The sequence below is a fragment of the Verticillium nonalfalfae genome (genome assembly GCF_003724135.2).
Source record: "Verticillium nonalfalfae strain VnAa140/NRRL 66861 chromosome Unknown scaffold_88, whole genome shotgun sequence".
Classification (NCBI taxonomy): Eukaryota; Fungi; Ascomycota; class Sordariomycetes; order Glomerellales; family Plectosphaerellaceae; genus Verticillium; species Verticillium nonalfalfae.
This window is the reverse complement of record NW_021167313.1, coordinates 1-23,822: the sequence shown is the minus strand read 5'-3', so window position 1 is coordinate 23,822 and position 23,822 is coordinate 1. Positions and strand designations below refer to the sequence as shown.

Genomic DNA, 23,822 nt, shown 5'->3' with positions numbered 1-23,822 from the left:
AGGTAGGGATCACGGCACACGCGCCCCGACGCGATCCTCTTTAATGGTGGGTCTGGCTTCGAGAGCCCGTGCGTAGGCATTTGGAGCGCAAAAGCTTGATAAGATAGCGAAACGGCCCCTCCAGAAAAAAATCCAATGCGCTGCTGCATCTGGGTAGGAACGAAGTGCAGGTAGGAAGGTCCCATTGCTGCGACTTCTCCCCAGCCTTTCGCTTCCAAATCCTCCCCCCCCCGCTCTCTTCCCATTTCCAATCGTTGTGATCAATTCAATCACGTAGTTGGTGTTTTTTCTCGCACCAATCGCCTGTCTGCTTTCTTGAACGAAATAGTGAGCGTATGCGAGTGACGGCACGTCTGTGGAAGATGGCGAAAGACACCGTTCTCGAAGGCGTCTTCGGTACGTTACGCCACGTCCTCTCCCCCGTCGCCTCTGCGAGGAAAATGCACCCCAAGACCTTTCCGTTGACCTGTGCCACGATGCAGCCATCAACAAACCTCTGGGCATGAGCTCTGCCCAGGTGATCCGTGACTGCCAGCAGCACTTCAACCCCTCGACCCTTTTCGCACCCCTCGTGCAGCAGGAGATCAGCAAGCGTCTCAATGAGTCGGGCTCGCAGTTCAAGCGCCGCGGTATCAACAAGAAGGGCGCGCGCGTCAAGATGGGCCACGGAGGAACCCTCGATCCCCTCGCGACGGGCGTCCTCATCCTGGGTGTCGGCTCGGGAACAAAGTCCCTGCAGGGTTTTCTCGACTGCACCAAGACGTACGAGACTGTCGTCGTATTTGGCGCCGGCACAGACAGCTACGACCGCACTGGCAGGATACTGACCCGGAGGCCCTATGACCACATTACGAGGGAGATGGTCGAGAAGGAGATGGACAGCTTCCGCGGCAAGTTCGAGCAGATTCCGCCCCTGTACTCGGCCCTGAAGATGGAGGGCAAGCCCCTCTACGAGTACGCCCGCGAGGGCAAGCCCATCCCCCGCGAGATCATCGGGCGCGACGTCGAGGTCAAGGAGCTCGAGCTTCTCGAGTGGTTCGAGCCCGGCACCCACCAGCACCACTGGCCGACCGAGGAGGCCGAGGCCGCCGAGAAGAACCTCGCCGAGCAGGTCTGGCGCGTGGAGAAGCAACAGGGCAACGCGCGCAAGCTAACGCCCGAGGAGGAGGCCGCAGACGAGGCCGCCGTCAACAAGCACGAGGACCAGAAGAAGAAGTTTGAGGAGAGACAGGACGAGCTCGTAAGGGACAAGCCACCACACAAGCGGCGCAAGTCGTCGTCGTCGTCTTCTGCTAAGCACCAAGCGCTAATGTCCGGCGCGTTGGGCCAGCTCCCCGCGGCGCCCCAACACCACACAGGAAAGGGCGCCAACCTCGTCCCGCCGCCGACGACGACCGCCCCCTGGTCCGACAAGGGACCCCCCGCCGCGCGCATCCGCATGACCGTCACCTCGGGCTTCTACGTTCGCAGCTTCTGCCACGACCTCGGCACCAAGGTCGGCTCCGCCGCCATGATGGCCGAGCTGAGCCGCGACAGGCAGGGCGACTTTGCGCTCAAGCAGAACTGCCTCGAGTACGACGACCTGGCCAAGGGCGAGGCCGTCTGGGCGCCGCAGGTCAGGGAGCTGCTCGCCGACTGGAAGGAGAAGCACCCCGACCCCCCTCAGAAGCAGGACGCGTTCCGCAATGACCGCAACCAGATCAAGCCGCGCGTGCAGCAGCACAGCGGCGAGTCCTCGAAGAAGAGGCAGCAAGAGGAGCAGCCCGAGGGGGCCAAACCGGAGAAGCGCAGGAAGAACTCCAGCTCCGGGGATGAGGCGCCGGTGGTCAAAGCCGCGCCGGCGAGCCCCAAGGCGGCAGAGGCCCAGGCCGAATCGCCACAAAAGGTGAACGAGACTGTCCAGGACGACGAGTCGGAGTGGGATGGCATCAAGGACTAACACGTGTAAATTCGCAGCATGACTCTTCGTTGGACAGGCCGAGGCCAACTACCGAAATCGGTCAGTAGGGGGTTCTTCCCGATTGAGGCATCCAGACGGGATGTCTCGGTGATATTTTCAGGAGCGTTTAGATGAGATCACATGGCTGAGGTCCAGGATTGCTTTCCATGGGCCTACCGGCCTCAATGATACCAATTACAGAACAGATTGTCTGCCTGGCAGACTCGTTTCATCTGATTAAACACCATGTCACATGACGCAAACAGTGCACTTTTTTTTAGCGAGGGTGCGGATATCGTCATGAAAACTCCATCTGCCATTCAAGGGGCTATTGTCCTCTCAAAGATGGCATAAGACTGCATTACAACATTATATCAGATCTCTACAGGTTTACATATCTTACACATTATGCGTGTCCTGCGTGCCAGACCAGGACGAAGCCTAGAACTTGCCCTTCAGGAGATTGCCAATCATCTCCCTGGCCGTGATGCGCGTGGTGTGGTACAGCGTGGGGAAGTCAACGGTGCTCGTGAAGCCGTCGGCGTATCCGAACAGCAGCATGGGAGGGATCCAGCCGCGGGCATACTCGAGGGCGAAACAGCCCTCGGGCATGCTGTACTGCTTGACGGTGCCGCGGATGAGGTGGTGAACGGTGCCAGGGGTGTAGACCTCAGGGGTGTAGACGCCAGGTCCGGGGGCGTAGGCGAGCTGGGTGCCAGTGAGGATGTGGAAGTAGTCGTTGGAAGTGTGGCGGCCGGTGTGACCCTCAGTGCCAATGGCGGTACCGAAGATGATGAGGTACTCGGTGATGCCTGGTAATCACGTCAGTTGGAGTCACAGATAGGGTAGAAGGTAGGCTGAGCTTACTGGCGTGGATGATGTACATGGCACCCATGGCACCGCCGGCGTTGTTAAACACCCACTCCTCGTGCAGGTTCACGACGTCGGGGTGCTTCTCGTTCAGCTCGGCGACGATGTAGTTGACAATGTCGGCCGTGTTGTTGCCATGCTCGGCAATGGCGCGGAGTTGAAGGTCGTGGAGGTGGTCGAGGTCGAAGACATAGAAGCTCTCCAGGTTCTTCTCGAGGACGACGTAGATAGGGGTCAAGATACCGAGAAGGGTGGCCAGGAAGAAGAACCAGCCGCCAAGGCTGTTATTGCGCGGCGGAGACATGTTTGCGCGGATGAGGCGGACAAGAATATCACAGGGAGTGAAAGGTGAAGGAGTGTGGGAGCACAATTGGCTTGAGATGGAATCGCGGGCTCGATGGAGAGGTGTCGGCAACCCTTATGAACTTGCAGAGTCGAGCGAGCAGTCGTCCACAACAAGCGTTGTGGGGGTGTTTTTTCGCTGGACCCCTAACAACAGATTCTGCCTGTTGTCACCGCCGGGGACGTCTCTTCCCGATGGCCTGAGAATCGAGACGGAGTGGCTCAAAGTCCCGAAAGCGCCTGTCAGATGAGATCTTTGCAGTGCCCGTGGTGGGTCGCCAGCTGCACCACAGGCCTATTGACGCACTAACGCGATCCGCGGAAAGCGATTGCTGCTTGTCGCGACCGAGACCAAAATTTCCCACTCACTCATTCACCTGCCAGCCTTCCTGACCAGCGACAGCTTGCGACGCCAAATCTCACCACCGCTCATCCCCCTCACAACCGAACACGAATTCGAGAGAACCCACTCACACTTGCAGGGTTTCTGGGACTTCGGATCATCCGGCCATGGCAACGGACGCCATTCCTCAGACTGCCGTTCCCGGCACCGCACTCGGCCCAGCCTCTCGCTACCGCTCCGGCGCCGGTACTCACATTCATGAAGGCATCGTCGTCTCCTCCCTGCTCGGCCGAGTAACGGTCGACACACCTGCCTCAGCCAACGGCCCGGCTAAGCGCCTGACGCGCATTGCCGGCGTTCTCAACTCACCGGCGGACCGAGCAACGATCTCGGTGTCGAGGCATGGTGGCAAGAAGCGCGAGGCACTGCCAGATGTCAGCAACATCGTGCTATGCCGTGTGCTGCGCCTGATGCCTCGGCAGGCGATAGTGTCGATTCAGCAGGTTGGCGACACGGTGCTGCAGACGGAGTGGCAAGGAGTCATTCGGTCGCAAGACGTACGAGCGACAGAGAAGGACAAAATCAAGATCCATGAAGCGTTCAAGCCTGGCGACATTGTGAAGGCGCAGGTGGTGAGTCGAATCCGGGGCCAAGCCGTAAGGTATTGTGAGTATGGTGCTGACTGCAGGGCAGATCTCCTTGGGTGACCAGGCAAATTACTACTTATCGACGGCGAGCAATGAGCTGGGAGTCATCATGGCGACGAGTGAGGCTGGCAACGACATGGTGCCTGTGAGCTGGAAGGAGTACAGGGACCCCGAAACGGGGGTTGGCGAGTTGCGCAAGGTCGCGAAGCCCAATTGAAGACAAAGCTAGGCTCTACGATGCGATCGACGACCGTAGTGTCCGCCGGAAGGACACCCGCGAGCCGATTGATCGACCTGACAGATTTCCCTCGGCCTTGCCGGTCGTGTTGACGAGAGGTATGCCCCCCCAGTCAGGTTAGTGTCTGAAACACGGCAGCATGAGCATGACCGTCGTACCAGTACGACAACTCGCGGCAAGAGGAGCAAAGAGCAGGGGAGCTCCGACAAAGCACGGCCAGGAGTTGGCCTTGTCATCAGTTCAGCAAGTCAGCCGTGCGAGGGCTTCAGAAAATTCGGATAGCACCTTGGCAGATGCAGCTGGCATGGCGGGGGGTTAATTGACTGGACATATTGGCCTGGGCCTGTTTGAGCAGAAGGTCGAGCACGGAGGATGTGCGTGGCAGGTTTGCTGTTCGCTGCAGTTGGAGCACGCCCAAGCAACCAAGACACAATAATGAGGAGGACAGGTAGCTCTCACGGTCGTGGGTCGTCACTGGGAATGCGCTGAGCCCAGAGCGCCTGCCTGACTTAGTCTCCCTCAATATAAGGTCCTTTCGAGCTTGACAGGTGCCCCTTGCCCTCTGGTGCATTCAACGATGTGGCTTGTCGTTGGAAAAGTGCAGTGACAGCCCCCAGAATGTGGGGCCTCTTATGGACGCACTACGATGATCCATGCTTCCTTCCTAGTCTCGTTCCACCAGGTCCCTTCCTTTCCGTGTCCTTGGAACTCCCCCATTCGTCCAGTCGTCCCTTCCGCCTAATCCTAATTAATCTTCGTACCGCGCAGGGGCGCAGCTGCCCATGTGAGAAATGACCGGGACCTGGAGGGGGCTTCACCTTTTTAGACTCTCCCCCCGCCACCGAACACACCTCAGCCCGACACAAACCCAAAGCCCAGCCCGATACTTAGCCCAGCCATCGTCCTTCCACGCATCGTCAAAGCCAAGTACCTAGTTCAGGAAGAATAAAATGCCAGGCGCCCCCTCCCGCCCCCACGCAACCCCCTCCCCATCATCCGTTGGAGAGATCATCAACTCGGCCAGCTTGATTCTCGGTCGCCGTTTTCCCTCCTCCGTAGGCGCAAGTTCACAGTCACAAAGAGCCTAGACGCCTTTTCAGACCGCCTCCTGGATACCTCGAGCACAACCACCACAGCACGCGCACACCATGAGTGCAACTCTCACCATGACGACGACAGCGACCACGCCGCCACTGCCGGCGACGCTCTCTCTATCGACCGAACCCCCGTCCCCGCCGCTCTCCGCCTCCCATTGCTGCCCAGGCTGCGGCTTGGTCCTCCCACCACCCCTCGAACCCACCACAAAGGAGTTGGCCCGCTCCGCAGACAGAGACAGTGCTTACATCCAAGAAGCAGCTGCTTCTCTCCTTGAAGCCCAAGCCCGCATCGCCGACCTGGAGGCACAGGTCCGTCTACTGAACCAGAAAGCCACCGCTGCCGTTGACCGTTGGGCCGATTACGAGGACGAGCTCGCGAACCTCCGCAAGCAGGTCAACGCCCAGCCTCAGCCCCAACAATCACCGCCACAACAACCCCTCCCATCTCCGAGCAGATCATCATTCCTGCCGACCGCAGGCGTTGCGAATCGCCTGTCAGCGATGCTGTCGCGCAAATCGACGCCTAATCTTCGGCCGAGTTCCATCCCGTCGACGCCGACTTTGACAAGGACCCCGGCGCCGGAGGAGGAGGGTTTTGGGGATGATGGTCCAGCGCACCCGCTGAATGCACATGCCGACCTGCTCTCTGCTTTGCATCATGAGCAGCATCTTCGCCGCGCTGCTGAGTCACGTTTGAGCACCACGGACCAGGAAGTGGAAGAGCTCTCCGTGTCTCTCTTTGAGCAAGCCAACGAAATGGTGGCAACGGAACGGCGAGCGAGGGCTCGTCTCGAGGAGCGGGTTGAGACGCTAGAGAAAAGAGAGGCGGACAAGAAGCGGAGGCTCGATCGGCTCGAGGGCGCCGTAGGCCGCATCGAGCGTGTGAGATCCTTGTTGGGCGAGGAGAGGCTGAAGAAGATGCGAGAGCAGTCACGAGTCGAGAATGACATGGCAGGGAGGACAACCCCGCCGCAGGATGACGAAGAGGCCAAGGTTTTGGTCGAGCGACGCGACACAATAGACTCACGAAGGGATTCATGAATCAACACTCGGTATACAGATTACGACGAAATGAAGCATAAAGCATCAGAGATTAACGGGGCATGGCAGGTAGCCTCGGGTGAGGAATAATGGGATGTCAGGACAACGATGGCAATTCCTTTATCAAGGTATGGACCTTTGGGCATTTGTAAATAGAGGCCGAATGATGAGGCACTGGCTGAGTTTGCTAATTGACTTCACGACCCGTCGACCTGCGTACGGCGATACCTCTGCTCGGACCTGCTGGACCAATGTATGTACCATTACAGTATGCTGATTGGACTTCCAGGCGTTGATGGCGCAGTTGGCTCAGCAGAACAGTACGACGCATCGTGATAGGCGTAGACCTCACACCCACCACGAAGCACAGCCTTTTCGTTGCAGCCTGCGTCCAAAGACATATATATATTCAGTGTTGGTTCCCCCACCCATTCGTTGTACAATCCTTAACCCAGCCTTACTGTCATTCTCAAACACATCGTCCAAGGAGTTAATCCAACGGCAAACCACAAACCCAAGCTCGCCATGTCTTCGTTTCCGTACAAGCGACTCGACCTTTCCACCTACGCCATTCGCCTCCTCAATCTCCGCAAAGGCGGCCATTTCGATCCCATTCGATGCAATCTGGTTCAGGCAATCCTGGACAACGAATATCTGATACCCTACAAGGCTCTGTCGTACACGTGGGGCGATGCTTCCGACCGCGTTGAGATCAAAGTTGACGATAGGACGTTTGGTATCACAAGAAATCTTTATGATGCACTGGATCATCTACGAAGCGAGACGACAGATACACTCCTCTGGGTCGACGCTGTATGCATCGACCAGGATCATCACCAGGAGCGCAATCACCAAGTCGGCCAGATGAAGCTCATCTACGAGAATGCCGACGATGTTATCATTTGGCTAGGACTCGGCAGCCATGAGATCGATACCCTCTTCGAGATGATTCAATGTCTCGACAAAGAAAGCATCGAGATATCTCGGTGGGCAGCGATCGAGACTTGGAATGCCCGGTGGTCATCTCTCTTGCACAGAAGCGGCAGCATTTCGGCTGAGCAATTCCGCATACTGCGCGAGGCACTCCAAGAAGTTCTAGCGAGAAAGTGGTTCGAGAGGGTATGGGTCATCCAGGAAGCCTACAGCGCCAAAAGGGCCACAGTCGTCTGTGGGTACAGTGCGGTCAGGTCGAGGGCGTTCGCTCTCATGCCGGCCGCTATGGGCATCGAGCCCCTGCCACAACAACAGGCCCTGTTGGCGGTTATGCCAGGGCCTCTGCGATGGCATAACAGAGAGCCCGAGTCGCGGAGCCTGAGGACGCTGCTCCAACAATTCGGCGATTGCAAGGCGTCGGATGAGCGTGATAATATTTTTGCATTACTTGGTATCGCCTCGGACGCCTCACAGGATGGCATCCTGCAGCCGCGATATGACCTCCCCATGATGAATATTTTGAGAAGCACGATATCCTACTTAGTCCTCGGGACTGTGCTGGACGAATCATTTCGGTTACCTGACTGGAACTTTCGGTACTTATGCCAGCGACTGCATCATCTCCCGGAAGAGCTATTCAAGTGGTCTTTAAGCCACAGCCACAGACTGGCTTCGATTCTCACAAATTGCAATGAGCATTTCATTCTCACTTGCCGTCAACATTCTATTCTGCGCCTTCTGAATATAAACAAGGTCGCGACCCTCGACACAGCGTTGCCTACTCTTGATGGCTTGGACGTTAATGTGGTGTGTGGCGGCTACCCACTCCTCCATATCGCTGTGATTGTCAGCCATGCAGAGCTGGTCAGGCTGATCTGTAAAGACAAGCGCCTCGACAAAACCGCGCGGGACACAGATCTACTGACGGCCCTGGAGCTGGCGGTAAACAATGATAACGTCACAATAGTCAATATGCTTCTCTCGAAACACATCGCTGGACAGAAGCTCCATCACTGGGACAAGGGGAACTCTCCCCAAGCTCCCCTCGCGATTGCTGCAGCGCAGCAATCGACGGATTGCCTCGAATTACTGCTTCAAGCAGGCGCAGATACCGATTCCGGCCCCGGGGCACGATTGACGCCGCTCGGGATGGCTAAGGTACTGGGGCACTTGAGGTCACTACGGATCCTGCTCGAGTATGGGGCAGATCCTAATAGAGCGGAGCAGCCTGATAACTCCCCCTTCCCCCTCTTACCTACCAAACCCGTGGCTGAGATGCAGCGGTTGCTCAGAAAATGTAGCCGTCGCACTTCATATTGGTTTCGGCCTTACCAGAGATGGTTCTACTTGAGACATGTGAGGATCCGGCGCATGGAAGTAGCCCGCACGGTCACCAGGAAGACTACGTTGGCCATCACCAGGAGTGCAGAAATAAGAAGTCTAAGCCTACAAAGCTTCGAAGCACTCTTTTGGAAAGGCTGCAGGGAGCGGATGGGACGTTTCCAGATATCTCGTAAACGGCGCCGATTTGGATTTAACGATGCCCTTAGAAGGTTCGAACCTACGATTTATAACACACGACCAGCACAACAACATTGGGCTCACCAATCACAACTCAATTCCATATATCCAATCTTTGTGAAGGCAGAATGGCGAGCATGGCAAGCACGGCGAGCAGCGCGAGCAAGGCCAGCAGGACGAGCACGGCCAGCAGGACGAGCACGGCCAGCAGCGCGAGCAAGGCCAGCAGGACGAGCACGGCCAGCAGGACGAGCAGCGCGAGCATGGCTAGCAGCGCGAGCAGCGCGATCATGGCCAGCAGGGCGAGGAGGTCGAGCATGGCCAGCAGGGCAAGCATGGCGAGCATGGCAAGCATGGCAAGCATGGCGAGCAGGACGAGCTTGGCGAGCAGCACGGGCATGGCGAGCAGCACGAGTATGGCGATCATGGCCACCAGAGCGATCATGGCCAGCATGGCCAGCATGGATCCCATGGCAAGGAGGGCGAGCATGGCGAGCATGGCAAGCATGGCAAGCATGGCGAACATGGCGAGCATGGCGAGCAAGGTAAGCAAGGTAAGCTGCCTGGCGTCGTGTCTGGGCGATTTAAACCCACTACCGAAGCCATGGTTAGCGCTGGCTCTTTGTGTAAGATATGTATTAGACCAAGAGATATATAACTCAAGGATGATGAAAGCGTATGCGTCCATCAACACTTGCTTGATTACAAGGGTGCTCGGCGATTGCTTGTTCCACAGAGTACTATCCGTGTCAAGGCAAATAGACCTGCCCGATTAATCTCAAAGCAGTGGAAGCACGAACGCAATAACAGATCACACAAGTGCAGGTGGCTTGCCCTGGCTGTGGAACATTTCCTGCACCTCCAAGCCGCGAGAGAGCACTCAGTACGCGCGTGTGAGCCCTTCCCGGTTCTTTCATAAGCTCGGTCTCGAAGTCAACCCGGACAGAACCCGCCACTGCATCATGTACCCATGGCCCTACTGGTTTCCAATGGGAGCGGCGGGCAAGACAAAATGAAGACGAGCCAGGAGTTTGATAGCAACTTATCCGTAGACAAGCTTTACCCTCGGCATTTGTATGTCCGGCTCTGGTCGATGCATCACGTCTCTGCATTCGGGGCGGCAGGCCAAGACTCGAGAAGCCCCCTCAATGAACGTCTTCCGTAAGACATCCCCCCTTCTTCCAGGTACCGAGGAGTCGAAACCTGACCCCTCGAATTCGAATCAGTTGTAACCGGACCTTCTGTGCGGCAGAAGAGAGAGGCCTTTGCCGAAGCAAGCCTTCTCCGCTGGGAGCTGCAAGATGCGTGAGTTCACCCCTTACCCAGATAACGATTGTCTTCGCCCGTTGTTATCTTCTCCCATACTACATCGGCTGCCCACACCACAGTCGTATCTGGCGGCGTTGACAGCCTCCCACGCGAGTCCCCCCACGCCCGTTGGCCGTGCAGCGTGGACAGGGTCCGTTGGTAGGTCGGCCATGCGCCGCACAGTCGAGAACTCACCTATATATCTCAGCTTCAGGCGCTGGACCGTTGATCGACGCTCCTCATCCGCTTTCCCTCCTCTTGCGTCCCTCGACTGCGTCATCATTATGCGTGGCATGCTGCGCGTGGAGACAACAATTCACCGAAGTTCCAACAGCAAACACAATGCAGGTCAAAAAGCAGCGAGAGAGATATTGATTGAAAATGTCTCATCTTCCATGGATTGTATTTCGTTGGCAGCTTCCTGCTTGGGCTTGTCAACCCATGGCGAATCCATTCCTAAATTCAAATATCCAGACCCAAACCCCGACTGTGCGGTGTTCGTATTCACCTTTTTTTCGTCTTCCAATACCCAAACGCCGCGCCAGAATCGCATCCGAGTCGTCGAACGGACTATTATGCTTCGCTCATAATATGTGCCCAGCCAAACCCTCTGTAACCGCTATGCAAACGCAGGTCGTCAACCCGACCGCGCTTCAGTGCCTCGATAGATCGTTCAGGTCATGAAAAACCCCCTTCTCCACAGCAGGACAGCATGGCGCCCGCGACGCCACGGCCTGCAACCACGAAAGAAAATAGACGGATATCCGTCGAACGTATTTATGCCCAGGTAAGTTTGTCGTTTCCCTTGTTGGCTGTTGACCCTGGGAGTCAAAGGCCGTCCGTCGATGTCAGCGACATGTTAGGCCAGCCATTGTTCTTCGTCCCTCTTCAGTCCTCTCATTACGAGTCCCTCGTCCTCGTCGTCTTCTTCCTCCTCTTCTTCTCCACGCTCTTCATCGACCCTTTCCTGGGAAATTGTGTGGCCCTGGGCCACTTCTTCGTGCAAATCCTCTTCTTCAAGCATCCACGTAAGACCATTGGCTTGCTCCTCGAGCGGGAAGACCTCCCGTGCGTATTCCTCCAGGCCCCGAGGCCCTTCCCAAAGCGCCATGGATTGCTCCGGGCAGCTATCGTCGAGCTCGGCGTCGCCAAAGTATGGCGGTTGCTTTTTGGGGTCATCGTGGCCAAGACCGAAGAGCTTTCCAAGAGCCTCGAGCTGTTCTCGATACCCAGTAGGAATCTTCACCTTGAGGTGGATAGGCGCCCTGACATACTTGACGGATCGACCAACACCTTTGGCGAAGACCTTGCAGGCCTCACGCGGCGTCAGCATTTCCCAGGCGAGCGCGACGCGCCGGCCACGCCACTTTGACGCGCCGTCCTTGAAGATCTGGATGATGGCGGGCCCGACATCATGCTCAGCATCGATCCATGGCAGCTTCACATCTTCGTGGAACGGAGCTTCCCAGCGGAAGGACCCATCGGTCTGCAGCTCCATGCAGAAGAGAGGGTATTGCAAGGACGTGAAGTTGTTGTTGTAGATACCCGTGTACACAAAGGTCGCAGGAAGTTCAATCTTGCGGATGTACTCCTCGACCTGGTGCTTGGAGGCCCATAAAGGCAATGATGGCCACTCAGCGTTGTAGGCTGAGTGATCCGGCATGGATGAGTAAATGTAGTGCTGGATATTCGCCTTCTTGGCGGCGTCGGCAAGCGCCTTGCCGATCTGGAACTCATCGCCGTAGAAGGTGGTGTTGATGAAGGCTAGCTGCGTGCCCCTGAAAAGGTCGCTGATGAGCTCATGGTTCACTCCTACGCCGGAAATGGGACCATTCTTGGTGACGTCGCGGTTGTCGGGTGTGGGCTTGTGTCGCGTGTAAAGCTCACCAACGAGGACGGTCACGTTGGGATTTGAGTTCACTTCAGTGGCTACCACACCTTCGAGGTTGCGCAACTGGGCGCGGACGTGGTATCCGACGGCGGTGGCGACTCTGATGAAGGAGGCGGCCTGCCGACCGCTGGCATTGATGACGGCAATGGTCTTGTCGGGTGAGGACATGAAGCGCTTAGGGGGGCGGAAAGTGAGGGAGTTGTTGCGGGAAACGAGGGGAGACGACTCCGAATAGGAGGAGCGGGAGTGCTTGTGTGTCTTGTTGAACTCGGCTGCTGGCTGGTCGCGTTGGTGGTTGAGGTGATGCGTGGCGGGGCGGATAGGTATCCCGACCCTGCTGAGTTGAGAAGGCATGAGGGTCACCATGAGAGGCTGTAAGCAGCGCTGACGAACAATGTGCAACGACCAGACGGCGGAAAAAGCAGCAGTGAGAGTTGTGTTGGAGTGGGAAGATGGAGAGGTGAGAGACGGGAAATTCTGTGACGACGACACAAAGGCCGAAAGTCAGATTGTGTGGAAAGTGTCTGCGCAAAAGACGAAAGAGAGAGGGTTGTCCCCGCTGTTCCCCGGATTCGATGGTGTAAGTAAAAGGGTCTGGCGCAGGACGATGTGGAGAACTGTAAGGGAGGGGGGCCACGGCGGTCGGACGACGGCTCTGGCTTGGTTCACCCTCTGTGTTTGAGAGAATCGGGATCTCGACTTTTTGTCCCGGGCCGGGTGCTGGGAGAGCGATAGGTCAATTGGACCTATGAAGGTGCTTTAAGCTATCGCCAGCCGGAACAGCAAAGACAGCGATCCAATGCAGCACGACGCAAGGGGCAAGCGAAGCGGCGCAAGGTGTTCGGTTGCAGCGCAGCAACGAGCGAGGTCGGACAGCAGATTGCTGTTTCTGAGTAGAGTCAACACCAGTTGGTCGGTATGCAGCGCGGCACGGGGTGGATTGTCAAGACGGTAGAGCACCTTGATGGGGTTGCGCAATTGGTGAGCGAGATGATGAGCGACAAGATGTCAAGGTTGACAACGTAGGGGCTTCACGATCCTGGTCAAGACAAGCTTTGATGGAGCAATCGCGTGCGATAGACCAGATGAGACCTCAGAGGGGGGTTAAAGATGGGATAAGGCGAAATCCGGGGTCCCGTCGAGCTAGAAGGAAACTGGTCGTGTGGCTGCGATCACGGTGGTAAAGACGTGGCTAGACGATGACTGGTGCGGACCAGTCTTTCCCAAAAGACGAGCTGAACAAGTCCAGACGATGAGCTGCCCTCGATTCTGGCTGGTGTGGAAAACCGGGGCTGAACGACAACAGGCTGCTCAACTGAATAGGATCAAGCGGAAGGGCAGGCAGCGGAATAGAAGGAGGGGTGGCTCGAATGAGTACGATGCCAAGCCGTCCTGGGATGCTGGCGAGGATGACGGCGTGGAGAGTTTGTGAGTGTTGCGGCCAACCTGCATGCGAATCTGAAGCGAGAATCGATGAGGAATGGTCCAATCGGGGTGAATGCTGGCCAAGCGTGGCTGCCACCTAGTCGGCCGTTCGATGTGGCCCGACTTGGGAGGGGCTGCAGATGGGTTGAGTGGTTGTGACGTTGTGCCGGGTGATAAATGCTGTTGGATGGTTGAACGAGACCAAGACTCAGGAAAGCTTGGGAATTTTCGTTGTTGAGGAGAAGGGCGGGCGACGGCAATGGCAGTCAGTCAGATAGACAGGAGTGAACACGACTGAGACGCGTGGGGCGCAAAGTCACCGGTGATGGCGCAATGATATAGTGGCTGTTGCCTCTTTATCTCCTGTCTTGCTCTCGATATCGAAAAGGGAAGGAGCACGTGGACGTCGTTGGTGGTGAGATACCGTGGATAGATCGGTAGCAAGTAAGGTAAGGGGTAGGAAGGTATGAATAGTAAGTAGGTAGGTATTTTGTGTTTGCTGGCCCCAACAGAGAGGATCGTGGTCTCCTCAACTCGAAACCGCATTCTCCATCTCCCAGCAGTCACGGAAGGGCCCGCCTGGTCTTTATCCCTCTTGTGCCATGTTGGGCTCTTGGGGCCGTGGCCGCCGCCGGGCTCGCTGCTGGACCGAATGGAGAAGACGGGCTTCCGGTTCGCAAAGCCTTTACACATTGTCCAAATCATGAATTGCAGCCCCCCAATCATGCTCGCTGCTTGTTATTAACACATTGGTCCCTAGTCCTTCCAGGCCGGCCCCTGCCACCGTGCCTACCGTGCCCTCCCCGGTCCTGTCTGTTGTCTGGCCCGTTCGGTGCTGCCCGCACTTGTTGCCAAATGATGCAAGCGCAGGCAAGCGCGTGGACGAGTGCTGAGCGATTCGGCAAGGACAAGGCTCGTGGATCAACGAGTGGATTGGCGGCCTGCAGTTTCCCCTAAGACAGGTAGGTAGGTACCTTCCTACCCACCTATCTTACCTACGTACCTATGGTTCCTGCCTACGTCCCCATCGTGCCTCCCTCTCCCTCATTGACTTTTTCTCCTGCCTGGCCACAAGGGTGGAACATTAGGTAAGAGGTTGGTGGTCGTTGGCTGGGCCAAGCATCCCCAGTCGGCGCGCGCTGTCGTGCTGGAGCTGGACCGAAAATTTTTCCTTATCTCTTCACCTCTCATCTGCGCTCCATCCAGCTGGGCCAGCCCACCACCACAACGACAGGTCATGCATCCGCTGACCGATGGACCCCTTCTTCACCAATCCACCTCGAGGCCTAACTGTCACCCTGGGGGCTCTGCTTGCGTCTTGACTTAGACCCGAGTACCTGATGTATTCAGACTGTGTACTTCTGTACGAACACACTTTGACGGTACTTTGCCAGCTTGGTCAACCCTGTCCGGCATGCAACAGCCCGCCTCAAATAATCAGCCCTGAGGCCCAATGGGTTGTGGTGGTTGATGCCGCCGGATTGGAAAGTTTGTGGCTCCGCACCAGCAGACAGAGGACCTGCTGCAACTCGACCACCCCACCCTGGCCCCTTCCATCGCATCATTCGTGTCCATCTACTCGCCTTTTCGTCACCCTCTCGTCATGGCCCAGCAAGGTCCCGAGCTTATCACTAGTGATCTACGGAGAACCACGGCGGAGGATTCTGCTTCGCACAATCTATGCCACCTGGCATTTTCCTGGCCTACCTGAGATATCCAGAAGATGGAATATGGAGGATTGCTACGACTGCCTGCATCAAACTGCCATGGGGGTTAACTCAGGCGCAAGAGCCCAAGAGTATCGTCATTTGATCCCCGTATGGCCAAATCCGCGCCACGCCTGGCTATCTCGACCATCAAAACGCCTTCCGCCCTTAGCCATCACGCGCCCCATCGAGCCCCCCCCCCCTGCCGCCCCCATCACACTTTACGTTGTACTTGTACATGATCCACATCTGCACCTGTATGCCAGGACCACTTCGTTACCATGCCAGTCGGCCTACATGGAACACCGGTTCTTCTCTTGACTTTCATCAGACGATACTCTGAGGCCCCAGCTTCTTGTCGCTGGAGAGGTGCAATCCCCGCCTTGTCAGTTGGTGGCCCTCTAGCCAGCTTTGGCAATTCAACAAAGGCAACATTTCGGCAACTCTTGTCAGGGTCGCTAGAGACGACGGCCTAGCGCCGTAGGACTCAACCTGACCAGGCATCGTCTCTTGAAGGCAAGTGATGGACAAGTCTGTCATTGAAGCAGTGATCAAGGCGCCATCCGCGGCTGAAGCAGGTTGCAACACTCGCCTGTCATCCATACGATGCCCTCAACACCCGTGAATCAGGTTAGCCTTTGCGATGAGCATCAGCGTTGGCATTGTGCAACCCAAAACCCAACACTCTGTCCACCCAATGCAATTGGCCGCTTTTCATTACGTACTGTACAACGTTGCTAGCCAACTACAGTAAAGCAACGTCTTTGCTCACACGAATGCCATCATGCTTCGAGCCGCCTGGCGCAAGCTCTGTGTTGGCCCCGTCTCTCGTTCTCCGCCAATTTCGACATCTCCGCGGAGCATTCCTGACCTACCAAAATCCCCTTATTCAATCGTTGTCTGTTTCCCATGACAGACCACGTCCGGTTGCTGATAACTCTTCCCGACCTCAGTGATACCACCATCCTGGTCCTTCGCGTTGCTCGAGCCTGCGCGGGAGTTGTCAATGAGTCCGCAACCCCGCCATGGGCTTTGCGGGGAAGAGGGGCACGACGACACCGATATTCGTTCACGACCTAGTAGAGGCTGGGCAAATTGGCATGCTTTCTCTGTTGGTCCAGTGGATATTGCCCACTCCAACTGACGAATCCTTCATCACATGGACCTCACCACCATCCCCCACCTCCACTCTTCGCTTCACGATGATTTTTTTTCCACGTCAGGTGGTCGACCGCAGCGCAGCCAATCCACTTTATGGCGGGACCGGCACCACCGCTAGATCTAACACCTCTGGCGCAAGCGACATTACCAAGTCTCAAGACGGCCCTGCTAGCGACCAAGGCCCCATTATCGTGGGTCCTTCAACTTCGGTCACATAGTGAAGAATGTTGAATGGAGAACATGTTATTCTAGTGAAAGACAAGTCAAGCCCAGGTGTCAATGGAGCCTAGGGCATTGGCCACTAAGTTTTGGTTTTTTTTTTTTTTTTTTTTTTTTAAAAAAAAAGCACTCTTCGACCAGCGGCGATTTTGATTGAATTCCAGTAATCGACTTTTGTTTATTGTCCGACGCCTAGAGAGTTAAGGCCACAATGAGCTCGGTATGCCTTCTTACCCCGAAAACCCATCATTCTGAACCCATTCATTTGTAAGGCCCAATGTTGCATCTCTGAGTTCTTCATCGGTGGTGACGGAGGGCCCGAACCATAATTGGCCTCCCGTTTCGAGATCCATGGAGGCCTGATCCTGCATTGTATGCAGGTTGATGTTGTCGACATACCCCTGGCAGATGTGAGCAGACTGTTCAGCTACTTGGCTGGACGTGAGCTTACCCAGTCAACCTGATCGGTTCGGCCCGTCCAATTGATGCCAAATGGCAAAGTAGAGGATGTCACACCAGCGTCCGTGAAAGCTTGAGGCTGTACATTCGCAGCCATTGGGGGACCTGTCGAGTTTGCGACGGGCTGTGTTGATGCTGTAGCATGTGAGCTGATGATCAGTCAAGGGGGCATATACGTTACCATACCACGGATGGAAAGATCCGACAAAGAAGTAGAGCTCAGACCAATATTGATCGCATCGCCGTGGCCTTCTGGTGAAGGTTCTGACTCATTGTTTTCATAATATTCGGGAGAGATTCCTGGCGGAGATCCAATTTTGCGCAACATCGTCTCGACAATGTCAGCCGTCTTTTTGACCGCCGGCAGATCTCTCGCGACGAAACGCCAGATACCATGGGCTCGGTGCAATAGCCTCACTAGTTCTGCCTTGCTTGGCACAGTTTTGTCACCGAAGCCGCTGTTTTCTTGCGGATACTTTTCATTGTCGATTACCAGGAATATAATCATGGCCGACAAGAGGAAGTCATGTATCGCCAAGGAGGATACGAACCATCCATGCTGGTTGAGTATATTGCCGGGCTGGCACATGTGCCATATATGGTACTGGTGCTCCAACATGGTTACAGCACCATTCAAACACTGGACCCGGGAGTAGTCGTGCTCTTTCTTCATAATGGATTCGACCAAAAACCGACGATGGAGCACACATCGACTCTTGTTATAGATGGACGCAAGGCCGAACCGCTGAATGATCTGAGTCGCAGGGTCTGTTACTGATTCTTCAATGGGTCGCACCCGCATGAACCCCGGGACGGCATCCCAGGCTTCTTGGATACTGCTATCGAGTTTCAGTACCTCTGAATAAGGTGGAGGCGTCAGCAAGTGCGCCAGCCGCGCCACATGCCCAAAACATATCATGAGCTTGTTCTTGCACAGGGGATATGTCAGGTCTGTGTAGTCCGTCATTGGCTGTGGTGGTGGCAGCTCGGTGCTTTCGGGGCCAAAATCTCGATCGAGCACATTCCGTGGCAGCGCTACATCACTGTCGATGCCATGGATCATAGGCGGCAAGCCCATGTGGAAAGAGACGAGCAGGTCCAATGTCATGCCCATATGCCACATTCTCCTTCGCATCTCGCCTTGAAAGGCGCTTATATGAGAGAGCTTGCTCGGATCCCGATGGAAACCCAATTTGAGCATTAGTCTCATGACAGTGGATGCTAACAAATAGCAGTTCATTTGCGAGTTACGATTCAGCAAAAACTCTGTTTCGGCGTACATGAGGAACGAGGCTATCGTCTGCTCTGTTGGCTGGTGGTATTTGCCCTTGACAAGACACCAGGCGGCTGTGGACCTGAAACGCTTCATCTTCTCGAAGGGCGGTTCAGGCGAGTCTTGCGCGAGCTCGTGGGGGGCCGTGTACGTGGAGAAGTGTGTTGCAAGGCAGATAACCATAAAGAGCTGCGCCAGCCAGTGATAGTCGATGCCACTGGGGTCAAGCCAGAACTCACGGTACTATGTCGAGCAGGATCAGCCTGCTTTGTCAATCTAGAACGCGCTTTCATTGTACCTACCTGTTTGAGAAATGTAGGTCGGTGTATGAGGTCTGCGAGGTGAGTCAATTCAGTACACAGCTGGGGTCGACGGGGCGCAGTGACGACGATGGAAGGGTGCAACAGGGGACATACAAAGGGAAGGGAATTTGGATGCGAAGTATCTCATCACAAGCCGATCGACAATGCGATGATCAGGCAGGATACTAATCACTTCGTTCAAGCTGCGAGGTGAGGTGGGGTCACTGTTAGAGAACAGTAGGACACCAGGAACCTCGTACTCGTCCCATACATGAGATTTCTGTTGTGGAAGACGGTCGAATGTGTCTTGCTCTTCGTCGAAGAAGCTCTTGAGATCCTCAATCTACCAGCTCAACTTGTCAGCAGGGGTCCAACGGGTAAGAGGAGAAGAGGAAGCCAACTCACGTCCTCAAGCATAGCCATAAAGTGCGTGGCACCGATATATGTTGACCCCCTCTCGCCATGCACCACTTGCCCGCTTGCTCTCAGGCCCTTCGCAACCCTTACGGATGGAGGTAGTGGCGGCGCCGCTTCTGCCGGCCCTTGCGAAGGATCGACGACAACGTCCCCGTCCTCGAGCATGGAGCGCACCATGCCCTCGAGTCGCTTCAGCCGTGAGGCCATGCTCTGGTTGGGCTTCCTCCTCTGCGGCTTGGGCGCATACTGGCACGCCTCGGGGCGGCCCTTGCGAATACACTGGCCGCATGGGCTCGAGCGGTCGCATTTCAGCTTGGAGACGCGGCACGCAGCGCAGGAGAGCAGGACACGGGAGCGCTTGGCGGCGGTAGCGGCGACGCCGGTGGCGGAGCCGGAACTGAGATGCACCTCACCGAGGGTGTCGGGTCCTGTGCCGGACCTATCATCAGGTGCCCCACTCATGTCCGTGTCCATGTTGTCGGACGATCGGGAGGAGGTGCTGCCGTCCATGGAGAGGAGAAAGAAAAAGAAGGCTGTGGTTTGCAATTGCGGCCTGTTTGGGCGGGGAGTGAGATGTTGTCTCACGGATGGATACGTCTCCGCGTCTTTGAATACGCTCAATCTGTAGGGGTCAGGGATATGAAGGAGTCGCCAGTGCATTTGGGCAACTCGGTGCAGTTTCAGGCGGTTGCTGACAGACGAGGGCAGATTGCGGGGTACGCACCAGAGCAGGATCGTCCCGGTTGAGATATAGATTTCTAGCGACCACTCTTGGGATTTGTACTCGTCAGAGCCAAGCACACACACGCGCAAACCGAGGCTGTGTCAGGCGAGGTATGCGTGTGTGGAGAGAAAACTGCCGTCGCAGATTGAGCTGGACCAAGCACGAGAATTGAGTTCACGATAGGAGCTCGGACGGGGTTAAGAGGTCCTAAGTCCGTTGCGATCCTCACGGGGCCAATACCGTGTATTGAAAACAAGAAAATAGACTGAAAGACAGAACGCCGCCATAAATCATCCCGTCAACGCCATAGCCATGTCTCTTCTTGTTCTTTTTGTTGCCACGCACGCTCTATGAGTCCGGCGCACCCGGTAGCCTCTCGATGATGTATTTTCCTCTTGTAACCTTGAGGATGGGCACACCAGGAATTTTCCTGACGCGGGACTGCAGACCCTTATCCTGTGTTGCAACGATGTAGATTCTCTGCGACAAGTCAGCAAGTTGGTCTTGAGGAGGGTCCGGTAGAGGGGAAGAGGAGGCCTTACGTCCTTCTGGACCTTGTCCACGATGCAGTCATCTGCGTAAACCTATATGCCGTGTCAGAACAACGCGAACCTGAGCGATCCAGCCCCATGCAGAGGCCAAGAGACAATCAAACATACACCCTTGTGCGTACACCTCGCCTTCTCCCACCTCTCGTCCCTTGCGACGCGCATAGCGAGCCTGAACTTGGGGCCCAGCTTGGACAACTCGGCCATGACGCAGTCGGTGACGATGGGCGTGCAAGTGGCGTAGAGGCAGTCCATCATGGTCTCGAGCAGCGGCAGCTTCATCTGGACGGTGCGGCTGAAGAAGGACGTGTCGACGAGGACGCTGTAGGGGGGCACGAGGGACGTGTTGGCGGCGAAGAACATCTGCGAGGGCATCTGGGGCACGGCGCGGACGAGCTCGCCGTCGGGGCCGGCCTTCTTGGCCTTCTCGGCCTTGGCGAGGGCTTCGGCTTTGGCGAGGTTCTCCTTGCGACGGGCATCGTTCTTGCCGATGACGCGCTTGACCTGTGATCATCGGAGACCTTTCGTTAGTATGGGGGGTAACCAGCAGCAGAGGGGTTCTTGAAGAAGAGAGGCAGGGTGCGAAGAAAGGGAGGACGGCGTACCTCGGCGAACTTGCGGGTCTTCTTCTGGACACCCATGGTGGTTGTTGGCTGCGGATGGGCGGAAGGAAGAGGTGAGGTCGTTGGGGAGAGAAAAGTCAGGCGAGGCTGGATCGCAAGGCTGATGTGATGGGATTTCCAGATCTCGCCTGTCGTCGACGGCGGGGTGTAAAAAAGTTTTAGTGGAGACATGCATCTTCTACGGGACTTTTGTGGGATAATGAACGGCCAGGTGGCTCGCGGCTGCTGCCAAGTGCCGTGCTGTGATGGATGATGCAGACGCAGAGCGGCGGTTGAGTGATTGGTGAACCACGCTTCAGGCGCACCTGCCACGCCTGCCACGCCGCTAGGCCCGTTGAGCCCTGCAGCCACTAACAGTTAGGCGTTGGTTTAATCTGCCACTTGACGCCGTTTGCCGTGTCTACCATTTCTTTTGGTTATTTTTGCGACGACAAGCCCCCCAACGTCAAAAGCCGTCAGAGGAGAGAGAGGAGGACAATAGCACGAATCGAATGGAATGCAATGCCATATGATGACCTCGTGTGGGTTGACATGTCGGACAGAGCAGCAATAAGCACCGCGAATGACCTGCAGGGGCTGGGGGTTTCGAGGGCTGTTTTTAGGGAGGCACTGGAACGATGGGATGCACCAGTGCCAATACGAACACAGTGCACCCAGGGTCTGGCAGCCGTCGATCCGCCAGTCGTTTCCTCGATGAGCTAATGTATTTCACGGTGGACCTGAATGGAGCCACACGGTGAGCAATCCTAGACAGGGCGGGCAGGCACACTCAGGTCCCAGCCCGAGACCGAGACCCCCCTTTCCACGCTTGCGCCCCTCTCACTCTCTCTCACTCTCCCCCTTCCCCCCTTTGAACCTGCCCTGTCAAATGGCAAAATAGCACTGTGGTTCCTGCTTTCCTCATTCGTTTGCCTGCCTTCCCTGCCTGGCCCCCCCGTTGCTGCCGCCCGTGTGCAGATCCAGATCTCTAGGTATTCCTCTCCTGCTCAGCCCTCAGCCCTCACTCTGGCTCCTCGCCCTCACTTTGGCTCTCGTAACCAACTTGGCCCAATCGACACGCGGCTTCCATACGATACACGCAGTTGCTTTGTCGCCAGCTCTGCCCAACATTCTCTTCTCTTCTTCTCAGTTTACTTCTATTCGGCTATCTCTTCCAACGGCAACCCCCGTCCTCTACTGTCTCCACAACACGTCCGATTTCAAACGCTATCCCACTGCACGCGACGAATAGGCCAACCAGTCTTGCGACCCCGACACCGTTCCTTGCAGAGCGGCAAGTCTGTACGACCTCCACCACGTCTTTCACGCCTACCACGCAATCCACGCCTACGAACTCAAATCTTCGCTCGACCGACCATGGTGCGCCTAGGCTTTGTCGCCCGGCGGCGCTCGCCCGTCCTCTCGTCAGCCGTCGCTGCTGTGGCGCTCTTCGCCACCACGACCTCTGCTCAGAACGGCGGCAACAACAATAACAATAATGCCAACACAAACCAGCCTTCATCTGCTGGAGAACAGCCAGAACCCACGGCCGAAGCGGAGACCACCGCTGCGGCGGCGTCTACGGCCGCGGAGTCAGCGACACCATCGCCATCTGCCGATGCGGATGTGACCATTTCTGGGGGTGAATCCGCGACGCAACCAACAGCCACCGCCGCGACAACCTCGCAGACGCAGGGCACGGCGACGACAACAGGAGGCGATGTTCAGATCACTGGAGGCACCGACGATGGGGATGCCATCATGACCTTTCCCACCATCGAGACCATCCTGGAGATTCCCACCTACGCCCCCGCCGCTGTCCCGCCTACCCTCCACGCTCCCTTCATGCAACACTCGACGGCTCCCGAGGGCACTGTATTCATCGCTGTCGGAGCCATCCTCGGCGCCTTCGGCCTCGGCATCCTTCTCTGGCGTGGTATTGTCGCCTGTCTGCTGCATCGCTCTGTCCGCCGTGCCGCTATGGAGCAGCATAGCGCCAACGACAAGGCCGCCTTCCCTGCGCCTCCCGCTCATTTCTACAAGTACAGCGATCAGAACTCGTCGCTTTCTCTCGCCGGCGCCGCCGCCGCGGGCCGTGGTGTTCGACGCACCAACCGCGGACCCGTCCCGTCCGGAACTCCAAGCCAGTCCAACCTCTTCTTCTCGCCCACCGCTGCCGCTGGTGCCAACGCAGGCACCGCCGGCAGCCGCGACTCCCGCTTCCTCCCCTCTGGTTTCTACGCTGCGGGATCTTCATCTCCTGGCGGCAACCCTCATCAGCACTCTATCAGTTTGACCAACCTGCATCCGCGCCCCGACTCGCGTGGCAATGGCCTCGGCGCCCCGGTCGGCCGAGCCGTGCCCCAGCATTCACCACCCGAGTCGCCTCAGTTCACGGCTCGCCGTGAGATGAGCACCAGCACCCTCAACCTCGCGGCTCCGGCACATGGCGCTCGCGCGCCGAGTGCCTACCTAGAAGACCTTCTCGACGAAAACCCGCAGGCCTTCCCTCCGAGTAACATGCCGCCGACGAATCCCCAGCGCCAGCGCTCTCCGGGGCCACGCTTCTGAGGCGTGTTTTTGAAATGGTGCTTTGTTTTCTTCAGATGGCCACCACGTTGTCATAGATTCACCTGGTCGCCCGCGGCCTCTTGTAGGGTTTGGTGTATAGGTTATTATTGTCGGGACGGCATTCGGAGCGGCGTCACGGGACCAGGCCTGGTACATCTTTATTTATTTTTCTTCCGCCACTAATAGAAACCACTTGATATCCTTTCTCTCTCTCTCTCTCTCTCTCTCTCTCTCTCTCTCTCTCT

At 56.6% G+C, this 23,822-nt stretch overlaps 10 protein-coding genes across 10 annotated transcripts; 5 read left to right on the top strand and 5 right to left on the bottom strand.

The window, feature by feature from the left end:
• Positions 1–335: 335 nt before the first annotated feature.
• Positions 336–1,939, top strand: D7B24_009085 (uncharacterized protein; the record flags this gene model as incomplete). The annotated part of the gene is made up of 2 exons (XM_028643163.1): positions 336–396; positions 483–1,939. The coding sequence occupies 2 exons, from the start codon at positions 336–338 to the stop codon at positions 1,937–1,939; spliced, it is 1,518 nt and encodes a 505-aa protein (XP_028493142.1).
• A 441-nt stretch (positions 1,940–2,380) lies between these two features.
• Positions 2,381–3,113, bottom strand: ERG1_2 (Squalene epoxidase; the record flags this gene model as incomplete). Its single annotated transcript, XM_028643162.1, has 2 exons — positions 2,381–2,751; positions 2,807–3,113. The coding sequence occupies 2 exons, from the start codon at positions 3,111–3,113 to the stop codon at positions 2,381–2,383; spliced, it is 678 nt and encodes a 225-aa protein (XP_028493141.1).
• Positions 3,114–3,661: 548 nt separating this feature from the next.
• On the top strand, positions 3,662–4,358 carry CSL4 (exosome 3'->5 exonuclease subunit ski4 (Csl4); the record flags this gene model as incomplete). Its single annotated transcript, XM_028643161.1, has 2 exons — positions 3,662–4,126; positions 4,188–4,358. 2 exons carry the CDS (start codon positions 3,662–3,664, stop codon positions 4,356–4,358), a joined length of 636 nt encoding a protein of 211 aa, XP_028493140.1.
• Positions 4,359–5,527: 1,169 nt separating this feature from the next.
• D7B24_009082 (uncharacterized protein) lies at positions 5,528–6,517 on the top strand (the record flags this gene model as incomplete). The annotated part of the gene is made up of 1 exon (XM_028643160.1): positions 5,528–6,517. One exon carries the CDS (start codon positions 5,528–5,530, stop codon positions 6,515–6,517), a length of 990 nt encoding a protein of 329 aa, XP_028493139.1.
• A 525-nt stretch (positions 6,518–7,042) lies between these two features.
• Positions 7,043–8,682, top strand: D7B24_009081 (uncharacterized protein; the record flags this gene model as incomplete). The annotated part of the gene is made up of 2 exons (XM_028643159.1): positions 7,043–7,877; positions 8,675–8,682. 2 exons carry the CDS (start codon positions 7,043–7,045, stop codon positions 8,680–8,682), a joined length of 843 nt encoding a protein of 280 aa, XP_028493138.1.
• Positions 8,683–9,065: 383 nt separating this feature from the next.
• D7B24_009080 (uncharacterized protein) lies at positions 9,066–9,506 on the bottom strand (the record flags this gene model as incomplete). Its single annotated transcript, XM_028643158.1, has 1 exon — positions 9,066–9,506. One exon carries the CDS (start codon positions 9,504–9,506, stop codon positions 9,066–9,068), a length of 441 nt encoding a protein of 146 aa, XP_028493137.1.
• Positions 9,507–11,138: 1,632 nt separating this feature from the next.
• Positions 11,139–12,536, bottom strand: D7B24_009079 (uncharacterized protein; the record flags this gene model as incomplete). The annotated part of the gene is made up of 1 exon (XM_028643157.1): positions 11,139–12,536. The coding sequence occupies one exon, from the start codon at positions 12,534–12,536 to the stop codon at positions 11,139–11,141; it is 1,398 nt and encodes a 465-aa protein (XP_028493136.1).
• A 4,375-nt stretch (positions 12,537–16,911) lies between these two features.
• On the bottom strand, positions 16,912–19,642 carry D7B24_009078 (uncharacterized protein; the record flags this gene model as incomplete). Its single annotated transcript, XM_028643156.1, has 5 exons — positions 16,912–17,082; positions 17,322–18,656; positions 18,716–18,747; positions 18,830–19,058; positions 19,121–19,642. 5 exons carry the CDS (start codon positions 19,640–19,642, stop codon positions 16,912–16,914), a joined length of 2,289 nt encoding a protein of 762 aa, XP_028493135.1.
• Positions 19,643–20,204: 562 nt separating this feature from the next.
• On the bottom strand, positions 20,205–21,045 carry D7B24_009077 (uncharacterized protein; the record flags this gene model as incomplete). The annotated part of the gene is made up of 4 exons (XM_028643155.1): positions 20,205–20,336; positions 20,399–20,440; positions 20,516–20,908; positions 21,010–21,045. The coding sequence occupies 4 exons, from the start codon at positions 21,043–21,045 to the stop codon at positions 20,205–20,207; spliced, it is 603 nt and encodes a 200-aa protein (XP_028493134.1).
• Positions 21,046–22,383: 1,338 nt separating this feature from the next.
• Positions 22,384–23,577, top strand: D7B24_009076 (uncharacterized protein; the record flags this gene model as incomplete). Its single annotated transcript, XM_028643154.1, has 1 exon — positions 22,384–23,577. One exon carries the CDS (start codon positions 22,384–22,386, stop codon positions 23,575–23,577), a length of 1,194 nt encoding a protein of 397 aa, XP_028493133.1.
• Between the last annotated feature and the right edge of the window lie 245 nt (positions 23,578–23,822).